This window comes from Dendrobates tinctorius, unplaced genomic scaffold (assembly GCF_039654945.1).
Source record: "Dendrobates tinctorius isolate UK_male_01 unplaced genomic scaffold, ASM3965494v1 ptg000016l, whole genome shotgun sequence".
Classification (NCBI taxonomy): domain Eukaryota; kingdom Metazoa; phylum Chordata; class Amphibia; order Anura; family Dendrobatidae; genus Dendrobates; species Dendrobates tinctorius.
The window spans coordinates 5238731-5264038 of NW_027361684.1; the positions used below are offsets into that span (position 1 = coordinate 5238731).

The 25308-nt window shown below is 45.3% G+C and overlaps 1 protein-coding gene across 2 annotated transcripts in view; it reads right to left on the reverse strand.

The window, feature by feature from the left end:
* The window catches only part of SHPK (sedoheptulokinase), a 57375-nt gene that overhangs the window by 11812 nt on the left and 20255 nt on the right, over positions 1 to 25308 (reverse strand). For both annotated transcript variants that reach the window (XM_073565307.1, XM_073565308.1), the window contains exons 5-6: positions 13037 to 13212; positions 10 to 210 (exon numbers count right to left, since the gene is read on the reverse strand). In XM_073565307.1, the coding sequence (XP_073421408.1) occupies positions 10 to 210; positions 13037 to 13212 (377 nt within the window). The remainder of the gene's footprint in view (positions 1 to 9; positions 211 to 13036; positions 13213 to 25308) is intronic.

Sequence of the window (25308 nt, forward strand, 5' to 3'; positions counted from 1 at the left end):
AAATCATACCTAACTCTGCCGTCCACTGAGCCAACATGGTGACAAAGGATGCAAAAACATTTCCTCCATTCAGAGAAGCAGCAACGGCCAAATACCGATCCTGGAAGTAAGGAAAATATGTCACGGCTTCAGCAGGTCCAGGGTGGTCTTGTGGCTGGAATCTCTCCGGCATGGAGAAGGTCAGTTGAGCAGAAGTGCTGATGTTCAGAACTTAGAAAAAAAAAAGCGACGGGTGAAAATTACATTGTGCTATAATTTACCGTAATAATATTACAATTTGTAAGACATGGAGGCCTATATAGCAGAATCAGCGAGTTCTTCCATATTGAGCACCAGAGGACTAGATTCCGGCTAATGATAATTTCTAAGCCCGCCCAAAAGATGCGATCATCTGACAAAGAAACATTTGTAAATTTGTCAACCAATCATTGGGCGTGTTTACACAGGGCAATGATTGGGAACAAACATGTCTATGAATGAATTGTAAGAGGGCCTGAGATAGCGGAGTACAACTCGTCAATCTTGGGCTGTTCCACAGAGAGTGACTGGTGCGACATGTGTGACCACCATTCAATGAGAGTGGGGCATTAGCAGTCGGTGGGGTCCTAGTGGTCAGTCACACACCAATCTAGTAGAAAAGGTGATGACTTGTACTAACATGAATGCACCTTTAAGTCACTAGAGATAAACGCTCAGTCTAAGGAGTAACATATACAAGTTTTTACATAACTGATAAAGGGTTTTTTTCATAATCATAAATGGATAAAATTTGCAAAATTCATGTAAAAACAAGTAACTTACATTTACATTGCAATTTCTCAAGAATGGAGGGATTTTTAATTCTGCAGTTTACTGCTCGTTGCTGAGAATACGGGTCACCCCTATGGAGTATCAGAAGTCGTCGGTTTCCTAGCTTCTTGCTATACAGCCTGTAAGTTCTGCTCTGAACTGGACCCAAGCAACTTCAGTGCTCATGTGCTCCTCCATTACTACACAGACAAACCTGCCTAACATAGCAGCATCAAAGAGCACAGTGCCACCATCCGCTGCCCCGAACGGTCAATCGTAAGTAGTGCACAGCCCCCTGGCAAGCAGGAAGACAGGAACCTGGGGAGCGGTGCACTACTGATCAGTCAACGTGAAAACAAAAACTCTTTAAAATGGGTTTTTCACTGCTTTAAAAGTTAAACTTTATGGGCCCAGAGTGGCGTAAAACAAACTAACAAAAAAAGTATACTCACCGATGGGGCAGTTGCTGCTCTGCTGAACTATGCACTCTCCCCCACCAGTCTCCCGGCATTAACACCCATTGAGGGAATATCATGTGATCACAGCAGCCAATCAGCAGCAGCCTTCATATTCCGCCCCAATTTTTTTCTGTTAGAATGTAATGAGAAGGCTGCAGCTCCTGCTGATTGGCTGCAGTGGTCATGCGACGATCCCCTGCTGGATGTTAATGCCAGGAGGGAAAGTTCAGAGGGCGGAGGACCAGTGCCTGTGCAGTTCATAAGTATAGTTTGATTTTTTTCTTACACCACCTGGCTCTATAAGGTTTAATTTTTATAGCGATGGCGAAACCCTATAATGTTACAAAAAACCCCCAAAAAACACACATATAAACTAACAAGCAGATAAAACCCCAGCTAGAAAGGAACACTCATCCACCATACATCACTTCATTTTTTTAACTAATTTCCTGGAAAAAAAAAATAATCATGGAGACATGGCTCCCGAGACAATCCTGGAAATGAACAGACTGATGATCCATTGTTCGGGGCTGTAATTAATAATTAGATGTGGTTAGTAAAGTGGTATTCTGGCACGCAGCCACATTATTAAGAACACTGCTAATTCTGACATGGACACTTACATCTGTGTTTTGTGTCATCACTTCAAGAACACAATTTAATCACTGAATGAAAAAAGACAAACTCTGTTATCTGGGTCCGTCTCGTCAAGATAACCCCATGCCACATGTCCATCACAGAAGAGGTCCCTGGCTGCGGATGAACATACACACTGTTCGGTCCAGAAATATGACTTCCTGAAATCTGGAAGCCACGGACGTCGCCAAACTCTGGGTTTCGTTTTTTCTGATGTTTTGTTGGCATTTACTGCTGTTGACTACAGTTGTGGTTTGTTTGTGAGTCTTTCGGCCTAAGTTTTGTCTTGTGAAATGCTGCTCGATGGGGTTCATATCTGGTGACTTACACACAACCATTGCTACATGTTAAAGAGCTGTAGCTACTAAACCCTTACACCAAATAGGATGTGAATACTCTAAAATTATAGCCGAGAGTCTGCACCTTAAGCCCATATTAATTATATATCTGTATATTGGCTATGTTTTGGTAAATGGTTAAAATGCCAAAACTTATTACACTGTCCAAATATTTCTGGACCTAACTGCATATACTGTATACAGTGCTGGCACCAGCTTTCCATATGGACAGAGGGGTGCATCTTCTGAGGAAGAATAGCCGAAACACGTGTTAAGGGGTCCCACTGAAGCTGTCTGGAGTTTGGGTAACTATGTTCACCACCTTTTATACATCTTGTACTATATAACCAGGAATTTTGCAATATGTTTCATCATACTATAATGTGCTTGCTTGACAAATAGTGGTACTTTTATAGGGTTGTGTTGATATTCTCTTGTGCAGATTACCGCATAATACGAGGGGCGCCTGAAAACTTCAAGGCCCACCTGTTATGAATGAGTCACCGTAGGAGGCAAAAACAGAAATACTAGCTAAGTCCAGAAAACCAGAGAAGTTGGCAGCTATCGGATTGCAGACCCCTGAACCTATCAACACAACTAGCAGTAGCCGTGGGGGGTTCCTACGGTGCCCTAGACCCCTCGATCACAGCCGGAGAACTACATAGGCTAAAGACAGAAAGGGAAATCTAAACTGCCCCAGAGCAGACCCCAAAGCAATAGGCAGCCCCCAACATATAATGACGGTGAAGCAAGATGAAAAAACACTCACACAGATAGAAAGATAGGCTGAGCAAATGATGGGGCCCAAGCTAACTAGATAGGACAGGATAGAAAAGCTGCTGTCTGCAATCCGCCAAAAACCCTATCAAAACAAGAGCCAACAGCTGATAGGGAAAAAAGCCCTGAAGACGCTAGGCTTCACAAAGACTATATCAGTACTCAGGTATTTTCTGAAGACAGAGCAAAAAGGAATTCAGCTCACCCCAGCAGGGAATGGCAGAAAACAAGGAAAACAGTGCAAAACAAATCCAAAACACAAATGCAAAAAGTAGAGCAGAAAACTTAGCTTTTGAGGAGCAGGAATCAGACTGGTCTCATAGAATCCCTCAGAGAGATCACCAGCAAGGCAGAAGGGCGTCGGCAGCCTTATATCCAGTCAGTAATTTCCGTCACCCAGTCATCATCATCCTGCCCAGGTGCTTGGTAATCAGCCTCACTACCTTCCTTCACCAGAAGAGGGAGTTCATCAGACCTCAATGGTGAAGGGGAAAATGAACTCACAACAGTACCTTCCCCTTGAGGAGGGGTCACCGAACCCTCATCCATGCCACCAGGGCGATCAGGGTGAGCCCGATGAAAGGCACGCACCAATCTTTTGGCATGAATATCAGAGGCAGAGACCCAGGAATTATCCTCCTGACCATAACCCTTCCACTTAACCAAATACTGGAGTCTCCGTCTAGCCAGACGGGAATCCAGTATCTTCTCTACCTCATATTCCATGTTACCTTCAACCAATACAGGGTCCGGAGGTGCCACCCCAGGAACTACTGGTTCAACAATCCTCTTCAACAAGGACTTATGAAACACATTATGGATTTTAAATGTAACAGGAAGAGCCAAACGAAAAGAGACCGGATTAATAATCTCCAAAATCTTGTAAGGTCCAATAAATCTAGGCTTAAACTTAGGAGAAGCCACCTTCATAGAGATATTTTTTGATGATAACCAAACCATATCACCAACCTTAAACTGGGGACCAATGGTCCTATGTCGGTTGGAAAACTGCTGGGCGTTTTCCTGGGAGAGAGATAACTTATCCACCACTTGGTCCCAGATCTGGTGCATTCTCTCCACCACAGTGTCAACACCTGGGCAGGCAGAAGGCTCCACCTGCCCTGGAGAAAATCGGGGATGAAACCCAAAGTTACAAATAAAAGGTGACATCAAAGTGGCAGAACTATCTCTATTATTTAAAGCAAATTCGGCCAAGGGCAAAAATGAAACCCAATCATCCTGATCAGCGGAAATAAAACATCTCAAATACGATTCCAAGGTCTGATTTGTTCTCTCCGTCTGCCCATTGGTCTGAGGGTGAAAAGCAGAGGAGAGGAACAACTGAATTCCCAGCTTGGAACAGAAAGTCCTCCAAAATCTAGACACAAACTGAACTCCTCTGTCAGATACAATGTTCTCAGGAATCCCGTGCAAGCGAACCACCTGGGGCACCAACTCAGAGGAAGATGGCAACTTAGGGAGTGGTACAAGATGAACCATCTTAGAGAACCTATCACAAATCACCCAAATAACAGTCATTCTCTGAGAGACAGGCATATCAGAGATGAAATCCATTGAAATATGGGTCCATGGCCTCCTGGGAACCGGCAAAGGCATCAACAACCCACTAGAGCGAGAACAAGGTTTAGACCGGGAGCAAGTCCCACAGGACTGCACAAAATTCCTGACATCACGAGACAAGGCGGGCCAACAAAAAGACCGACTCACCTGATCTCTAGTACCAAAAATACCTGGATGACCAGCCAATGCAGAGCAATGAACTTCAGACATCACTCTCTTCTTCCACTGGTCAGGAACATACAACTTTCCACTGGGACAACGCTCAGGTTTGTCCTCCTGGAACTCTTCCAGAGCACGTCTCAAATCGGGCGAGATGGCAGAAAGAACTACCCCTTCGCCTAAGATGGTAGCAGGCTTGGTCACCACAGGAGAATCAGCAAAGAAGCTCCTAGAGAGAGCGTCAGCCTTGACATTCTTAGTGCCAGGAAGAAAAGAGACCACAAAATCAAAACGTGTAAAAAACAAGGCCCACCTAGCCTGTCTAGGGTTCAAGTGTTTGGCCGACTCCAGGTACATCAAATTCTTGTGGTCAGTGAGGACCACGACTTGATGTTTAGCTCCCTCCAACCAATGTCTCCACTCCTCCAATGCCCATTTCATGGCTAACAGTTCCCGATTCCCCACATCATAGTTACGTTCAGATGGAGAGAACTTTCGGGAAAAGAAAGCACAGGGATTCATTTTAGATGTTACAGGATCCTTTTGGGACAAAACAGCTCCTGCACCAATCTCAGAAGCGTCCACCTCTACCTGGAACGGGAGTGAGACATCAGGTTGCCGCAAAACCAGGGCAGAAGTGAATCTTCGCTTCAGCTCCTAAAAGGAAGAAACAGCCTCCAGAGACCAATTCAACACATCAGCACCCTTCTTAGTCAGATCAGTCAATGGCTTGGCAATACTAGAAAATTTTGCTATAAATTTCCGATAAAAACTAGCAAAACCCAAAAACTTCTGGAGGGTCTTCAAAGAAGTGGGCTGAACCCAATCATAAATGGCCTGTACCTTGGCCGGGTTCATTTCAATAGTTGACGGAGACAAAATAAATCCCAAAAAAGAAATCGTCTGTACCCCAAAAAGGCATTTCGATCCTTTGACATACAGGGAATTCTCCCTCAAGATCCGGAACACAGTCCGAACATGTTCCACATGAGAATCCCAATCCTTGGGGAAGATCAAAATATCATCCAGATAGATAATCAAAAATTTATGCACAAAGTCTCGGAAAATATCGTTCATGAAGCACTGGAAGACAGAAGGGGCATTAGTGAGCCCAAAAGGCATCACCAGGTACACAAAATGTCCCTCCGGAGTATTAAACGCCGTCTTCCATTCATCCCCATGCTTAATGTGGATAAGATTATACGCCCCCCTGAGGTCAAGCTTGGTAAACCAGCAAGCACCTTTAACTCTGGAGAATAGATCCGAAATCAGGGGTAACAGATACTGATATTTAATAGTAATTTTGTTGAGGGCACGATAATCAATACAAGGCCTTAATGAACCATCCTTTTTGGCCACGAAAAAAAAAACCCAGCACCTAAGGGTGAAGAGGATGGTCTAATATGACCCTTCTCCAACGCCTCCTTAATATGGGATCGCATAGCCTCGTGCTCGGGTACAGATAAATTGAAGAGCCGACCCTTGGGAAATTTACACCCCGGGCTCAGTTCAATTGCACAGTCATAACTCCTATGAGGAGGCAAAGATGCAGACTCATTCTCACTAAATAGATCATAAAAATCCGCCAAATAGTCAGGAACATCATGCGACTGAGGAGAGGTGGAAAAAAACGGAGCCTCACTAAGGGCACACCGACAACCCCAACTCACCACAGACACAGATTTCCAATCCAAAACTGGATTATGAATTTGCACCCAGGGAAACCCCAGAACAATGGTATCATGCAAATTATGCAACACCAAAAATCTGCAATTTTCTTGATGGTCTGGGGCGACCCGCATTACCACCTGGGTCCAAAACTGAAGTTTATTTTTCGCCAAAGGAGTAGCATCAATCCCCCTCAAAGGGATAGGCGTCCGCAGAGGTGTCATAGGAAATCCACAACGTTTAGCAAAATCCAAGTCCATTAGGTTCAGGGCTGCTCCCAAATCCACAAAAGCCTTGGAGGAAAATGTGGACAGGGAGCAGATTAGAGTAATTGCCAGAAGAAACTTAGGTTGAACACCACCCACAGAAAACGTGTGTGCAAAACGTTTCTCTCATTTAGGACAGACAGAAATAATATGCGAGGCATCTCCACAAAAAAAACACAGCTTATTACGCCTTCTGAACTCCTGACGTTGCTCCCTGGACAAAACTCTATCACATTGCATAGGTTCAGACACTTGTTCAACAGGTGGCAACACCTCTCGTGCAGTCCTGCGTTCACGTAAACGCCGATCAACCTGAATGGCTAATGACATAGAATCGTCAAGACCAGAGGGAACAGGAAATCCCACCATAGTATCTTTTACGGCTTCTGACAAACCCTTTCCGAAAGAGAGCTGCCAAGGCATTATCATTCCAGGTAGTAAGGACCGCCCACTTTCGGAATTTTTGACAGTACAATTCTGCAGAATCTCGACCCTGGCTCAATGCCAACAGGGTCTTTTCAGCCTGATCAATATCATTAGGTTCGTCATACAACAACCCCAAGGCTTGAAAAAATGCGTTCACATTAGTCAGAATAGGATCATCTGGTTTCAAAGAAAACGCCCAATCCTGGGGATCGCCACGCAGCAAAGAGATGACAATTTTAACCTGCTGCGCGGAGCTCCCTGACGAGTTAGGCTTCAAGACAAAAAATAATTTACAATTATTTTTGAAATTCAAAAATTTAGACCGATCCCCAAAAAACACATCAGGAGTAGGGATCTTTGGTTCAGCAGCATGTGAATGAGCAAGGTAGGCGGAAATTCCCCGCACTTCTGCACCGAGCTGCTCCACACGATCAGACAATTGCTTTATCTCCATTGAGAGAAAAAAAAATTCCCCTACGGCCTCAGAGATATAGAGGAAAAATATATACACACTTTTTTTTTTTACAATTCTTTCCTGCTATTGAGTACCCTAGGATCTGCGGTATGGCTGGTGATTCTGTTATGAATGAGTCACCGTAGGAGGCAAAAACAGAAATACTAGCTAAGTCCAGAAAACCAGAGAAGTTGGCAGTTATCGGATTGCAGACCCCTGAACCTATCAACACAACTAGCAGTAGCCGTGGGGGGTTCCTACGGTGCCCTAGACCCCTTGATCACAGCCGGAGAACTACATAGGCTAAAGACAGAAAGGGAAATCTAAACTGCCCCAGAGCAGACCCCAAAGCAATAGGCAACCCCCAACATATAATGACGGTGAAGCAAGATGAAAAAACACTCACACAGATAGAAAGATAGGCTGAGCAAATAATGGGGCCCAAGCTAACTAGATAGGACAGGATAGAAAAGCTGCTGTCTGCAATCCGCCAAAAACCCTATCAAAACAAGAGCCAACAGCTGATAGGGAAAAAAGCCCTGAAGACGCTAGGCTTCACAAAGACTATATCAGTACTCAGGTATTTTCTGAAGACAGAGCAAAAAGGAATTCAGCTCACCCCAGCAGGGAATGGCAGAAAACAAGGAAAACAGTGCAAAACAAATCCAAAACACAAATGCAAAAAGTAGAGCAGAAAACTTAGCTTTTGAGGAGCAGGAATCAGACTGGTCTCCTAGAATCCCTCAGAGAGATCACCAGCAAGGCAGAAGGGTGTCGGCAGCCTTATATCCAGTCAGTAATTCCCGTCACCCAGTCATCATCATCCTGCCCAGGTGCTTGGTAATCAGCCTCACTACCTTCCTTCACCAGAAGAGGGAGTTCATCAGACCTCAATGGTGAAGGGGAAAATGAACTCACAACACCCACCCATGAAATCTTTTTTGCATGGTCTTGTTTTGCAATGCAATATGTTATTTAGTTAGTTGAATGGTCTCATGAGCAATCTGGATTTATTTTGATTTTTTTCTGTTTCCGTTACAGCATTTTAAAGTTGGGTCGCAAGGCTGAAATATGGAAATGGAGAAGTTGGCAAAGTTCACGCATCAATTAGCATACAATAACTATTTGCGCTAGCAAGATAAACCGGGAAAGAGGTCTGAACATAAAAGTAGTCTCCCATCATTTCCTCACCCACCATGGAGGCTCCATTAAGAATATCAAAGTCACCGGCATAAGAGTGGTTAAAAAAAGCTGGAGGAAAGGAAACTTTATTCAACAGATGTCGAGGGAAGAAAGTAGATTGATATTCGAAATGAACACACTAATCCCCAATGGCTTAAAAAGTGAGATCGAATTGTTTGCTTTTAATGTTTGAATACAGATGCAGGAAACCGTGGGTATATAAGCGCTCATCTAATCTTTATGGACCATCTCTGAGGAAGGAATCAGACGATTCCAAAACGCGTAAGATAGCATTGTGGTCTATTCAGCGTTTCCAGCCAGTCACGTGACTTTACACGTGACCGTGATGTCACGCAAGGTCCTGCGGGGCGCCGTTGTACCTTGCTGGCTCTTAGCCTACACGCGTCGCTTCCATTGCCGTCCATGAGCGGCTGCCACGCGGTAAGGTGGACGTCTGTCACCGGCCGGGACAGCGTCCAATATCCACAGTATCAACCTGCGCTCCAAGGACTTGGAATCCTGTTTTTTTTATCGGGACTGTCGTCTGTACTGTTGCTTTTATACTGGGACCTTTTGGAGCCAGGATTTCTTCACTACCCTACACTCTGCTGGAACGAAGGTACCGCTCTGTGTGTATTGAGATTAACTTTATCGCTACCGCTTTTAATTACTTGCTGGATGGCAACATTTCCCTGCAAGAAGGGGAGAGAGTGTATTCACTATATATACGTACTTTTATGTTCAGACCTCTTTCCCGGTTTATCTTGCTAATGCAAATAGTTATTGTATGCTAATTGATCTTGACTATAGGACAAATTAGGTGGTTTTATCCACATTTGCTGCTGCAGGAACCGGTATTCAGCGCTTTGCGCCTCTATAATTTTGTTTTTATCGTTTAAAAAGTTCACACATCGGCTGCTGCAATTCACTCCTGTGGTTTCCAACTGCTTCAGCACCCACCCTATTCCCCTGATTTGGCTCCCTCGGACTATCACCTATTGCTACAGATGAAAAAGCACCTTGGTGGAAGGTGGAATTGCAGCCATTGCAACAGCCGATGTGTGAACTTTGCCAACTTCTCCATTTCCATAATTCAGCCTTGCAACCCAACTTTAAAATGCTGTAACGGAAACAAAAAAAAAATCAAAATAAATCCAAATTGCTCATGAGACCATTCAACTAACTAAATAACATATTGCATTGCAAAACAAGACCATGCAAAAAAGATTTCATGGATGGGCCTCGAAATTTTCAGGCGCCCCCCGTAGATGGGTTCTTTCTATTGTACAACTGAGGATGCAGAGTACATAGAACTTACTCTTGACAAGTTATGCTCAGTGTTTTTTCCTGTATAGCATGTTTGGCGTCTCTGCAATCTTATTTGTTTTTATCTTTTTTTGAAACAATAAAATTTAGTATTTAAATAGTTTTGTTTGGAGTACTTTTTTCATCTCTAGGCTTCTCTGCAATCACGGTCCTCCGTGTTACCAATTAGGGCGTTATAGGCTCTTAATGTTGCACATCATTTGAAAAATGCACCAAATCCATTAACTCATTAAACGGGGTTCTCCAATGAATATAAAATAACACCTAGCCACAGAATAGGTGTTAACTTGGTAATTGATGGACATTCAACTGCTCGGACTCACACAGATTGTCAGAAACAGGCACTTTATCCCTATTAAAGTGGAGAGGCAGTGCACGGGCTGGACCACAGCATCATTCATTCATGATAAAACAAACGAAAAAACCGAGGAAAATGTCCAATAATTAAAATTTCTTTATTTTATTATTTAACAAACAAATGTATACATTATATATATAATTAAAATAAATTAATAAGGGGAGGTCAATGCCAAAATGAAGGCACAGCCAGGGGACAGCTGTAAATACTTAGTAAAAATACACCAACAATAATGTCATACAAAATCTAGTGAAAACAAAAATTTATAATTAATGTATAATATATAAATATATAAACATATATATCAAGTGCAAAACTACAGATAAGTGCAAGCAAGAAAGAACTGTGTAAAAAAATATATATATATTAAAAAATGTAATATAAAAATAAAACAAATATACAATAAAAAAGATTAATTAATAATAAATAATAAATATATTACCACAAATAAAGTGCAATGTGTTGAAAAAAAGTGAATAAAAAAGTGTACAAAAAATCCCTGTATAAATATGTATATATACACATATATTTAAGACCAAGTGCTGAAATAATTAATAATAAATAAAAAATAAATGAATAAACTAATAAGCTGCCGCACATAAAGTGCGATGTGCTGCGGTGATGAGGTGATACGATAAATCAGCGCTTATAGTGAAAAATAAATAATAAAAGAAGTGAGCACAATGTGGATACCTTTCTGCTGCTTCTGTCCCCAGGATGTGCCAGCCCCGACGCGCGTTTCGGCGTACCTTCGTCAGCCCCTGACGAAGGTACGCCGAAACGCGCGTCGGGGCTGGCACATCCTGGGGACAGAAGCAGCAGAAAGGTATCCACATTGTGCTCACTTCTTTTATTATTTATTTTTCACTATAAGCGCTGATTTATCGTATCACCTCATCACCGCAGCACATCGCACTTTATGTGCGGCAGCTTATTAGTTTATTCATTTATTTTTTATTTATTATTAATTATTTCAGCACTTGGTCTTAAATATATGTGTATATATATACATATTTATACAGGGATTTTTTGTACACTTTTTTATTCACTTTTTTTCAACACATTGCACTTTATTTGTGGTAATATATTTATTATTTATTATTAATTAATCTTTTTTATTGTATATTTGTTTTATTTTTATATTACATTTTTTAATATATATATATTTTTTTACACAGTTCTTTCTTGCTTGCACTTATCATCTGTAGTTTTGCACTTGATATATATGTTTATATATTTATATATTATACATTAATTATAAATTTTTGTTTTCACTAGATTTTGTATGACATTATTGTTGGTGTATTTTTACTAAGTATTTACAGCTGTCCCCTGGCTGTGCCTTCATTTTGGCATTGACCTCCCCTTATTAATTTATTTTAATTATATATATAATGTATACATTTGTTTGTTAAATAATAAAATAAAGAAATTTTAATTATTGGACATTTTCCTCGGTTTTTTCGTTTGTTTTATCTTATTTGTCCGAGTTGTCTTTTTAATATTTTCCATGGGTGCATAACTATGATATTTAGGTGAATTTTATATACTGCACTTTCCTTGAGTTATTTTATTTTAATCATTCATTCATGGCAGTCCCGTAGAGAGCGAAAGCAGCAGCGGTCGGGCTTCCAATCTGCCACTTAATTGTAACTGGGAATAAATGATCCCGTTTGAACATCCACCGATCAGGAAGTCATCACCAACAGGACTGTGGAGTTGGAGTCGTGGAGTCAGATCCCATTTCGGTGGAGTTGGAGTCATGGAAATTGAGGAGTCAGAGGTTTGGCTTACCGACTTCACAGCCCTGGCAGGGCTGAGGAGTCGGAGACGTGGCGTTGGAGTCAGAGCCCATTTTGGTGGAGTCTGTGTGATGTAAATTGAGGAGGTTTGGCTTACCGACTTCACAGCCCTGGTCACCAACCCACCCATCCTGTGGATAGGTGATAACTTGTATTTATCGAGGAACCTCAATAAAGAGTGAAGCCTAAATTGGCCTTAACTTCACACATTTTTCTGTTTTTCTAATTATAGCATTGCAGAAGCAAAAATTTTCTTTATTTTTTCATTGATGCAGGGGTACGAGGGATTGTTTTTTTGCGGGATGCGTTTTTGTTGATTTTTGCCATTTTATATTTTTCATTTGCTACAGTGTTACGGTAACTTTATTCTGTGCACCAGCACTATTATGGTGATACCAAACATGTCACAGTAATTTTGTATAATATTTCTCTCTGTTTGATAAAAATAATTTGTTTTGGCGTGCTCATACTCTGAGAGCCAAGGGTGAATCATTATATAAGGGTTTATTTTCTGTGAAACAAGCAGTAGTTTCCGCTGCTCCCATTTTTGGGTGCATACAGCTTTTTATTCCATTCATTTACAAGAGGGATGAAAAAAAAAAAAAAAAAAAAAAAAAAGAATAGCAGTCCTAGCATTGTTTTTTGCATTTTTTTGATGTTAAGCTTGTCATAGTCTGAGAGCCATAACTTTTTTAAATAGTTTGTTCACAAAAACAGAGCGCCTATTTATATCAGGTACACACTACAATACATCATATATGATGAATAAATCCAGATTTATAGCTGTGGAGTAAGTGTATGGCTGTATTTTACTACCTGCATCCGTGCTTTCCTTTAGAGAACTATAAACTGAACACTGAAAATCTCCCAAAGCAACGCCAACTTCTGCCCCCTGAGAGATCCCGCACCATTCACAGGAGGTCTTCCCTGCTATACTCCCCGCATCCACCACAGTCGGGAGGAGACGTAAAGGAAAACCACCCGCTTCTAATCTAATAAAGGAAAACAAAACAGTGACGAAATCAGAGAAAAGAATCAGAAAAAGAACACAAACAAATAAAACAACACAATACATGGAAGTGGCATCTGGAAGTCGTAGAGAAAAGCCAGCATGAATGCGGTTATTACTTCTAGAAGGATACCCCAAGTTTAACAAGACTTACAGGTGTAGCAAACTTTAACATTCAAAGAAGCCCTGTTACCGAGTCAAAAGTGACCAGTTTTAGTTCTAATTTTATTCCTGCTGCTCTATTAAGTTTTGTTTGTTTTTTTAAATCTGCCAAACGGTTCCAGAGCTTTGGGTTTTTTTTTTTTATTTTGTTGCTAATTTTTATGGTTCTTACCCCTGAAGCCCCTGTCAGATGCCACTCACACAGCCAAATCCGATCTCATGCTTAGCACTGACGAAGGTCAACACCCTGAAACACGTCTGCAAATTGAGATTCTGGTTTCACTTTTACACTGGCATGCTAGTGTAAAAAGGCTTATAAGTCATGGCAGTGCTCCTCTGACAAGGGGCGACACCTCAAAACACCTTGCTTTTATTCTAAATCATGTGTCAAGGCTCTTTAAATGGTCAATATTGACTTTTAGGATTGCTACTTCCAATAAGAGGCACTAGAGATCCAGTCCTCTTTGTACATTCAGTGATAGCTTTGTAAAAGCTATGTTGGCTAGCCATAAACATCAGGCCGCTATCTCTCCTGATATGCCCCATACACATGCACGCTCAGCTGATCATACATGTGTTCTGTATGGGGGGGGGGGTCATTTCCACTGAATGAAGGGATCCAGCCCTGAAAGTCAACATGGCCAATCTCCTTCTTACCCCAGATATGATGCCATACACATTAGATGGTTGGTCAGACCTGCCGATATTAATCTGCCATATAAGGTCAGTGTAAGAATCAGCATCATAAAAGATAAGAGTGATAATTAATGAAGACAGGAGTTTTACATGGCAGTCTGTATCCTGGGTGTGCTGGGGGTCATCCAGTTAATAAATACGGCACATTTTTCAGTTGCTCCTATACTAAAGTAATTGGCTGGAATACATTTCTGCTATGATAACCCACGTCCTTCCCACTAAGCTCCACAAAGTCGCCGGCGGAAAAAGCTACAAAATTCATGTGAAATTACACAGCGTTCTAAATTATTATGCAAATGCTATTTTTTCTCTGATTTTCATAAATGGCTGATACAAATGAGTACCGTAAGTATAATATTCAAATCCAGAGATGTGGGTTTTTGTTTTTTATTTTGCGCCGATTTTCATGGTTTTTACCAAGGGGTTCTTAGAGTATAAATCCCATATTGAACAAGAATATAATAAGGATGGTGGCCACACCGGAAGTTTCTCTCCTCTTATGCTCATAGCAACCAATGACTCAAAGGTATTCATTGCAGCATGAGATGGTCCATTGTCATGCATGAAGATGATTTTGCTATGGATGGCACGGTTCTTCTTTTTGTACCATGGAAGAAAGTGGTCAGTCAGAAACTCTATATACTTTGCAGAGGTCATTTTCACAACACCTTCAGGAACCCTAAAAGGGCCCATCAACTCTCTCCCCATGATTCCGGCCCAAAACATGACTGCCACCTCCTTGCTAACATTGCAGTCTTGTTGAGACATGATGGCCATCCACTACTCCATCCATCTGGACCATCCAGGGTAGCATGGTACTCGTCAGTAAACAACACTGTTTCAAAATTAGTTTTCTGTGCACAACTACAAGTCTCTGGAGGATCCTACATCTTAAGGTTGATATGACTCCAAAGGAACCAGCAGCTTCAAACACAGGTTTGCTGCTTTGCAATGGTATTGCAGCAGCTGCTCTCTTAATCCGATTAATTTGTCTGGCAGAAACCTTCCTCATTATACCTTTATCTGCACAAACCCGTCTGTGCTGTGTATCAACCACAAATCTATTCACAGTACGTTTCTGTGAAACATGGATTTTTCTGAGTACTCACCGTAAAATACTTTTCTCCGAGACGCTCATTGGGGGACACAGATACTGTGGGTGTATGCTTCTGCCGCTAGGAGGCTGACACTAAGTGAAAAAAAGAGGTTAGCTCCTCCTCCGCAGTATACACCCTCGCCCCTATTGCGGGCGGAAATCAGTTTGGTGCCAAAGCAGTAGAACAACAAATCAGCCTTAATACAGGTACAACATGTCCAAAGGGAAACACCACCCTTATATCAAATAGGTAAACACATATCCACTTAAAACAAGAGCCAACTGGCTAATAGGGTGGGTGATGTGTCCCCCAATGAGCGTCTCGGAGAAAAGTATTTTACGGTGAGTACTCAAAAAAATCCATGTTTCTCCTTCATCTCATTGGGGGACACAGATACTGTGGGACGTCCTAAAGCAGTCCCTGGGTGGGAGATTGACTCACCGCTCCAAGCTACATGCACCTCGTTTAAAGGTGCACCACCGTTGCTTGGAGAATCCTTCTACCCAGGCTCGCAATTGCCGAGGCCTGAGCATGGATATTATAATGTTCGGCAAATTCGTGCAGGCTGGACCAGGTTGCTGCCTTGCAAACCTGTTCCGTCGAAGCCTGGTGCCGAAGCGCCCAAAAAGGTGCCCCCTGCCCGGGTAGAGTGCGCTCCGATCCCTGCTGGAATCGGCGTGCCTCTAATGTGGTAGGACTCCTGAATCGTCCAACGAATCCATCTGGCTATGGTCGATTTTGAGGCAGCGAGTCCCTTCCTGCGCCCTTCGGGGAGCACGAACAGTGTGTCCATCTGACGAAAGGGTGCCGTCTGCGACACGTACCTCCGGAGGGCTCTTACCAGGTCTAAAGTGTGAAGAGCCTTTTCCACATGGCGCACCGGTGCTGGACAAAATGAAGGCAAAACAACATCTTCATTAATGTGAAAAGAGTACACAACTTTCGGCAGAAAAGGAGGGGCTGGTCTGAGCACCACCTTATCCTTATGGAGAGTGAGGAACGGAGCTCGACAGGATAGGGCCACCAGCTCTGAAGCCCGCCTGATGGAAGTGATGGCCACTAGGAACACCACTTTCCAGGTAAGGTACCTCAAAGAGATATTCTGAAGCGGTTCAAATGGAGCTTCCTGCAGAACACTTAGGACCATGTTAAGGTCCCAGGCGTCCATAGGTGCCTTATAGGGAGGTACCTAGTGGGAGACTCCCTGAATGAAAAGTCTTCAGCTGCAAATTGGTAGCAATTCTGCGCTGGAACAGGACGGATAAGGCCGATATTTGTCTCCTGAGGGAACCTGGGGCCAAGCCCGAGTCTAATGCTCTACCGACTGAGCTATCCGGGCTCTCTAAGCCCGACTGGAGAAAAAGCCAAGATGTCGGGGATCGAGAATCTCAGCGGAGAAACACCGCGCCTCGACATCAAGCAAAGAACACCTTCCAGGTGTGGTGGTAAATTCATGCTGAAGCAGGCCTTCGGGTGCTAATAATTGTAGCGACCACCTTGCTCCCGAACCCTGCCTGGGTTAGAATCCAAGATTCAACGGCCCTGCCGTCAAACATGGGGTCCCTGAGTTCAGGTGGCACATCGGCCCTCGAGACGGTAGATCTGGGCGCTCTAGCAGGCGCCCAGGAACGTCGGCCAGCAGCTGCATTAGATCTGCGTACCATGCTTGACGGGGCCAGTCTGGGGCCAGCAGAATCGCCGGCCCCCCTTCCATCTTGATCCCTTTGCTGACTCTCGGGAGTAGTGGCAGTGGGGGAAATAGATATGGGAGGCGAAACTGGTTCCATGGCAGAACCAGCGCGTCCACCGCGAATGCCTGTGGGTCCCTGGCCCGAGCGACATATGTGGGCACCTTGGCATTCACTCTGGAAGCCATCAGGTCCACATCCGGAGATCCCCACAGTTGACAAATCTGCTGAAGAACTTCGGGATGTAGAGACCACTCTCTGGATGCAAGACCCTGCCGGCTGAGGAAGTCTGCCGCCCAATTTTCCACGTCAGGGATGTGGACAGCCAAAATCACCGAGTGGTTTGCTTCGGCCCACTGAAGAACGTGCCCCACCTCGCGCATGGCTGTTCTGCTGCAGGTGCCCCCCTGAAGAATTATGTAAACCACCGCCGTGGTGTTGTCCGATGGAATCCGGATGGGGTGGCCTGCTAGAAAGTGATGAAACTTCTGTAGAGCTAGCCGAATTGCTCGTATCTCCAATAAGCTGATCGGGAGGCATGCCTCCTGTGGCGACCACCGTTCCTGGGTTGTGTGGTGGCGAAACACCGCTCCCCAACCGAGGAGACTGGCGTCGATTGTCATTATCAGCCCATGACCTGGAGGGAAAGGTTTCCCCTAGGCCAGAGAGGGAACTGGTTATCCACCATCCAAGCGACTGCCTGACTTGAGAGGACAGTTGGAACCGCCGATCGAGCGTGAAAGGATTCTTGTCCCAGGCTGACACGAGGCGTGCTGCAGGGGGTGAAGATGGAACTGGACGAATGGTATCGCTTCCATTGCTGCCACCATTTTCCCTAGGATCTTCATCCCAGATCGGGTGGTAGGAGGGACTGGTTGGCGTAGTGTCCGGACTCCCTGCCGGAGACTAGCGCCTTTCCCTGAGGAAGAATTACCAACCATCGGCAAGTGTCGAAGATCATTCCTAGGAAGGAGATCCTCTGAGCTGGCACAAGGGATGATTTCTTTGTATTGACCAACCATCTAAGAGGCAAGAGTATCTAGCGTGATGTTGCCACCTTCCTCACATGCCCGTATTGACCGGCCCTTGACCAAGAGGTCATCCAGATAAGGCAAGACGACTATGCCTCGAGAATGCAGTGTGGCCATGACAATTGCCATAACCTTTGTGAACACTCTGGGAGCTGTGGCTAGCCCGAAAGGTAGCGCTATGAACTGAAAATGTTGAACGCTGATGGCGAAGCGTAGAAACCTCTGATGAGGAAAAAATGGGAATATGCAGGAATGCGTCCTGGTTGTCTATTGAGGCCAAGTATTCTCACTGCTCCATGGCCGATATGACTGAACGGAGAGACTCCATCCAGAAATGTCTGATCCTGATGAATTTGTTCAGAAGCTTCAGGTCCAAAACAGGCCTGACAGACCCGTCCTTTTTGGGAACCGCAAAATGGTAGAAATAGAACCCCTGAGCTCTTCCGTGTTCCGGCACTGGAACATTGACTCCGTTGTGCAAGAGCGACTTGATGGCTCCCAATAGAGCCCTTACCTGGGTATCCACCCTGGGAAGTCGGGAAAGAAAAAACCACCTTGGCGGGTATCTGACAAATTCTATTTTGTAACCTGAGGACACCAATTCTTTTACCCATGCGTCGTGAGCGATGTTGGCCCAGACGTGGCGAAAACAGAGTAGGCGGCCGCCCACCTTGCTGGTGTCGTCTGGTAAAGACCTCGAGTCATTTGGCCGATGATCCTTAGGATCTGGGTCCCTCGATCTGGCCTGTTGAGCACGCATTCTCCCCAGTGGGTTGGCTCTATATGAGGCCTGACGCTCCTATCATGGTTGGGGCGGCCAGAGGTGGCAGAATTGGGCCCCGTAGGCTACCCGGAGTCTGCACCCTGATAGTGCATTTGTATTGAGGCCTGTCTATACAGGTAAGCATCTCTGCCTGTTTTTGTTTTTTTTCTCAAATATTGGAGGATTTTTTCCTCTGTTCTGTGGTTTTCATGTTAGAGTAGGACTGGCAAGTACAAGGAACTTTGACGTTAGTTTGCCAGCTTACGTATTATGGCCATAATATTAACCAATACCTTACATATATTGATATGTTTTTGTGCATTTTTTATCTTTTCAGGGTGCAGTTGGGCCCAAATGTTTCTGTAAACTGTGGCCTCTGTTCACACGGGATGCATTATAGTTAGCACTGGGCAGCCCCCCATATGGTGTTACTTAGAGGCTGTGAACCATATGCTCTGCATTCCCTGTGTGAACACTGCCACATATGGATTATTTTTTTGCACTGGTGTGCCACACGGCCAATCCCTGATTGTAGGCTGGCTGTTTCATTAGGTATGATTGCACCTGTGCAGTTGCCATTTTACTTGGGTCCGCTGCACCCTGATAGTGCATTTGTATTGAGGCCTGTCTATACAGGTAAGCATCTCTGCCTGTTTTTGTTTTTTTCTCAAATATTGGAGGATTTTTTCCTCTGTTCTGTGGCTTTCAAATTCTATTTTGTAACCTGAGGACACCAATTCTTTTACCCATACGTCGTGAGCGATGTTGGGCCAGACGTGGCGAAAACAGAGTAGGCGGCCGCCCACCTTGCTGGTGTCGTCTGGTAAAGACCTCGAGTCATTTGGCCGATGATCTCTAGGATCTGGGTCCCTCGATCTGGCCTGTTGAGCACACATTCTCCCCAGTGGGTTGGCTCTATTTGAGACCTGACGCTCCCTATCCTGGTTGGGGCGGCCTGAGGTGGCGGAATTGGGCCCCGTAGTCCACCCGGAGTCTTTTAACGCATGACTCTGGACCGGTCTCCTATTTGGGTCCCGGACCAGGCTCAGGCTGCTTAGCGGCCGCCCCCTGACGAATGCAGTCATGCTCGGCCTAGAATGGCCGGTGGCACTGCGAAAGGCCCGAAAACGTGCCTGAACCGGGTGACGAAAAAGCAGTTTAACCTTCTGTTGAGGGAGAAACCCGCTATTTTCTCCTGTGGAGTCGGAGATAAGTTGATCCAACTTTTCTCCAAATAGGCGGCCGCACTGATAAGGCAGGGAAGACAAGGACTTCTTGGAAGTAGAATCGGCCCGCCATGTCCTCAACCATTGGGCTGTTCAGATAGAGATTACATTAGCGGCAGCAACTGCTGAACAATTGGCCGCATCCAAAGACGCATGCATTACATAGTCTCCGGCTATCGCCATCTGACCTGCGACCTCCGAGATCTCTGCAGGTAGATCCTGCTCCTGCGCGACCTTGTTTAATGTTTCTGACTATGATAACATGGCCTTAGCTACCCAATTGCTGCGAACGAGGGAGCGAGTGCAGACCCTGACGCCTCATATACTGAACGAGCTAGGCTCTCAATAAAGCAGTCCGTGGAATCTTTAATCGAGCAAACCCTAGGGACAGATAACAGGGTCTTAGTGGCCAGGCGTGAAACTGGAGGATCCACTATCGGGGATTCCATCCATTGTTTACGGAGGTCCGGAGCAAACGGATACCTCTTTTGGAGTGCCTTTTAACCCGAGAAAATGCCGGTCTGGACGTTCTCTGTGCCGCTGCACTATGTCCTCAAACTCAGGGTGAGAGGAAAAAATTCTGTGCGGCCGCTTCACTCATTTAAATGCCACTTTATAACCCGTAGCCGCTGCGGGATCATCCTCAATCCCCAGGGTTTGATTGACGGCTTCTATGAGGCTGTCCACTGCTTCACGTGACCCTGGAGTGTCCAGGTCAAGGGGCTCGTCTGAGTCGCAATCTGAGGTCTGCTTGCTATCAACCACTGGTGACGGGGAGCGAGAAGCAGAACTTACGGATGCCGAAGGCACTGGATGGACTGGGCGACACCGTGTGGATTCATTTCCCCCGGGTCTGCCTGGAGTGGGAGTGGCCCCTGCAGGCCGGAGGCTCCTGTGAGGTGGAGGTTCCCTCTAAAGGCGCCGAGACACTGTCCATAAGCGACGCCATGTACTGTGACAGTGATCGGGCCCACTCCGGAGGATTTGACACCTTGGTCGCGGTCGCCGGGGAGGGCACTCCTGGGTGCGTTTGGATTCCCAGGCTTCGCATAAAAGCTTGCTCTGCGCCCGCAGAAACGCAGCCCGACAAGAGATGCATGCAGCGTAAAAGAACGTGCGTCTTTGCTTTTTCGGACATGCTGGGTGGAACTTCCGGCTGCGGCCTAGCTCCGGCCGAAGCCGCGGCCTCAATTTTTCTCCTACCCGACCGGGGGGGGGGGGGGGGGGGGGGCGCGGTACCAAAAAATGGCGCTACTGACCGGCGCGGCCCTGTCCCAGGCTGCCTCCTGACGATCCAGCCCTTCTCTTGCAGGGCTAGTGGTCGCCGAGCTGTGGGCTCCAGCCCGAAATCTTCGCAGGAGCCCTCCCCGACCCTCTCCTCACCGATGATCCTCTCAGCCTGAGCGCAGGTATGTGAGGGGGTCTTTGATAAAAGATAGGACGGTGCAGGCACCCTAACTCCATCTAACCCCTTCAGGGGGTGAGGAGAGGGACCGTCCGCCGCCTTGCAGCACCGCCGTCCAGCATTGGTGGAGCAGTGTGGGCCGCACAGACTAGTCTTGTGCCTCTGTGCAAGCCCATGGTTTCAATACCTAGGGGTGGACAGTGCTAAGTCTGGCGGGAAAGGATACGTGGAGGGATACTCGCATGTACTCGCCCGTTGATAGCTTGGGGAAATCGGATCCTTTCAATAGGATGCGTTGCCCTGTCTTATCTTCATAAAATAACAAATAAAAATAGAAGTCTGGGAAAAGTCCCAGATATGTCCCTCGGTGCGGGAAAGTATAAGCGGAGGCGATACTCAACGCGTGCTCGCCCGTTGATGGTTTGGGGAGATCGGACCCTTTCAATAGGGTCCGTTGCCCCTGTCTCATCTTCATAGTAAACTAGAAAAAGTCTGGAGAGATCCAGACTGTGTGTGCCTCCATAGGACACTAAGCAAAAAACTGATTTCCGCCCGCAATAGGGGAGAGGGTGTATACTGCAGAGGAGGAGCTAACCTCTTTTTTTCCACTCAGTGTCAGCCTCCTAGCGGCAGAAGCATACACCCACAGTATCTGTGTCCCCCAATGAGACGAAGGAGAAATATCTGTTTTCATACCTTGTCTAAGGCATTGAACTATTTGACGCTTTTCATCAGTAGAGAGGTCTTTTTTTCTTTCCCATATTGCATGAAACCTGTGGCCTACTTAATAATGTAGAACGTCCTTCTTAGTTTTCCTTTAATTGGGCTCATCTGGCAAACTAATTATCACAGGTGTTAGTTGAGATGGAGTTCAGTGATCCAGAGCCCTGGGACACAAGACCATCCATGAGTTTATTTGAAAACCACAAAATTGAATATTTTTGACAATTAAATCCAATATATATAATAATTTGGAACGTGGTATAGGTGATGACAAAAATGTTTTAACTGTTTAATATCAGTTTTATAGAGTAAAGTACTTGATGGATGTCCCCTAAAGTCTACAGTGCAGGGGTGCACAACTTTTTTTGAGGTCTGAGGGCATTGCCAGATTGTACCAGTCACAAAGACATTGATAAAATGTTAAGGGGTAATCTCATTTAAGACATAAAGACAGTATATGTCATAACTATCTGATAAGCGGGGGTTTCATTTTCCATTCCAGTTCTCTGGAGAATATGGACCCTTATCTCCTGCTATGGCAGCTTTAAAAAGAAAAAAAAAAAAGACCACAGGATGCTATTTACATTTGAGAGTTATGGTTAATCCAATGTAAGGCTATGTGCCCACGTAGCGTTTTTCCAGCGTTTTTTTTCCTCAGCAGAAACGCATGCCCTTGCCAGGGAAAACGCATGCGCTTTTTGACACGCGTTTTTGACGCGATTGTCAAGCGTTTTGACATGCGTTTTCCTATGCGTTTTTGCAATTACAGTGCATGTATGCGGAATCGCGTGCGATTCCGCACAATTAATGAACATGCTGCGCTTTTTTCCGCTAAGCGTTTCCGCAGGGGAAAAAAACGCACCATTAGCACAACATGTGCGTTTTCCATTCTATTACATTAGATGCTTTTCTTAATCGTTTCCGCAGCAGAAACGCTTGTCTAAAAGCGCTGCGGAAACGCTTAAAAAAACGCAACGTGGGCACACAGCCTAAAATACAAAAGAGGGAGCCACACTCATGGAAGTGTCTGGTGGCCACTCAGAATGTCATGGCTGACTGCAAATGGCCCCCATGCCGCAGGTTGTGCCCCCTAGTATAGATGCTTAATACAATAAACATACTTACACTTAATAAATGAAAGTTAAATTCCCAATCCTTCGATTAAATTTTCTACACGCATTATAATAAATGTTCCCGTTAACTTATTTATTATACAATTAATCATTAATATTTAATACTAGAAGAATTATGCAGCTTTGCACAGGTCTATTTGGTTTACCGGTTTGTATATGGTTAAAAATTTTGATTGCTACTGATATTCGCATTTGTGTTTCTTTTTTGGCATTCTGGGAAGTAGCTTTTACACCGGGCTCTTGGCTTTAAACTATTTATTTTTCCCACCTGCAGTATGCTAGCTATGCTAAGATCTTAAGGTGTGGCTGACACTGAGCTTGTCCTCAGTCACATGTCCGCAAGATCGCACACAGTTCAGTGTATTCCTGTGGACGGCAGCTTTACCTCCAAAGGTACAAATCAGTCACAGGACGGATAAAAGTCTCAGTGCGGCCCAGGCCTAATGGTAACATGAATACTGTTTGTTGTAGGGATCCGGAGAACTTTGTCGTCTGATCTACAAGAATGGATGGAACATGTCCAGAACGCCCCGAGAGCGGTGATCGCTGATCTGCCGTTCCTCATTATCTTCTTCGCCATCCTTTGTTTCTGCTCTGCACGTATGTAGTATTTCACATGGTCTATAACCCTGACATCAGGAACTAAACTCCCTCCATGTTGTCAGTTCTTATTACTGATGTCATGATAGGGATTACAGATGCAACTATAATATATACACACTCACACGTGTAGTATAATAATTACTTTGTGGTTTTTACAGATGCCTGGATCCTGAACAGACATAGCACCAACAGGAAGCTCCACAGGCAGCGATTTAAAGGGCTATTGAGCCAATTTTTCTATGTGGGTCTCCGCTTTGATGGTTTGCACCCAAAATTTGGCTGCTCTCATCCATCATTACCGGCTGATGCTGGCGTCTCCTGACATGAACTCCCATATAAATGGTTTCTCTATAAAACTCCTCACCAGCAGCAGCTTCTCCCCAGTAATGTCCTCCCCGCTGCAGACAAGTCTTCTCTACACTAGAGCAGCTGGACACCCTACCTTCTTCATCCTCCAAATAACACCACAGTCATGTCTTACTCCTGGTACTTAGAAGTTATAATATATGTCCATGTGTTTCTATGTGATTTATTCCTCCTTCATGGGTGTGTCAAAGATGGCTGGGGGTGGGGCGTGGCGATGTAGTGAGCCAGGACGCGCTGAGATGGAGCTCCTCGCATCCTACTATTCATTCTGCCATTCTAGCAATCTCACTGGCATTTAACCCCACGCACCTTATTCTCCTTGACCTTAGGAGTCATCCGGTGCCCGGGGGGGGGACGTGATCCGCAGCTTCGGTGAGCCAGGCACTGGGGGCACCGGCGGGGACGCGGGACCTGAGGAGGATGGCGGCCATCTTAGCTGTGCACTCCAACAGGAAGGAGGCACAGACTTGCAGATCCTAGCCCCGTGGAGCCGCTGGAGCGGCGTGTCTTTTCTCAGGAGGCACAAGAAGGGGAGACGTGGTGAGAGCTCTGGAAAATGAGCCCCGCGCTCCCTCACTGACATTTTAGCTAACTTCCTGGTGTTTGTGCCGGGCACTCCTGGACCCCCATGGGAGAGCGCTGCTGGGCTCCTGTGTGCTGGCGGCGGTTGAAAGCTGGGACGGCCGGCGGGACCTGCAGAGGCGGCAGCCATTCTTGAAGCACACGCGCTGCCTCTGAGACGCGGTGCTGGTCCCCATTGCTGCAGCGCTGAAGGACGGGTGAGCGCATATCCTTCAAGGACTGAGGAGGATAAGCGGTGAGTGCCCTGAAAGATTGGGCCCCGCGTTCCTCCTCTTTGCTACGTCATCTAGCCTGCTGGTGCTATTACTTTAAGGGCCTAGGTCCCTTCCTAGCTGCTGTATTGTGGGGCGCTGTGGTCTTCCCCCTCCCCCCGGGTTATAAGGGCCCTTGTTTGCAGCTTGGAGCCGGACATTGTTTCCCTGCGTGACCGTGCAGATCTGTGTCACCTTTGGGGCTCTGCTGCCACTGTATGAGAGCCCTGCTGCGCCTATAATAAAGGTCCCCAGTGTACTGTTCTTAATAACCAGCTGTGCCATATTGCTGTTAAAATGAGCCGCTCTAAGGGGACAGGAGCGGCTGAAAGAATATGCTAGAATAGATCATT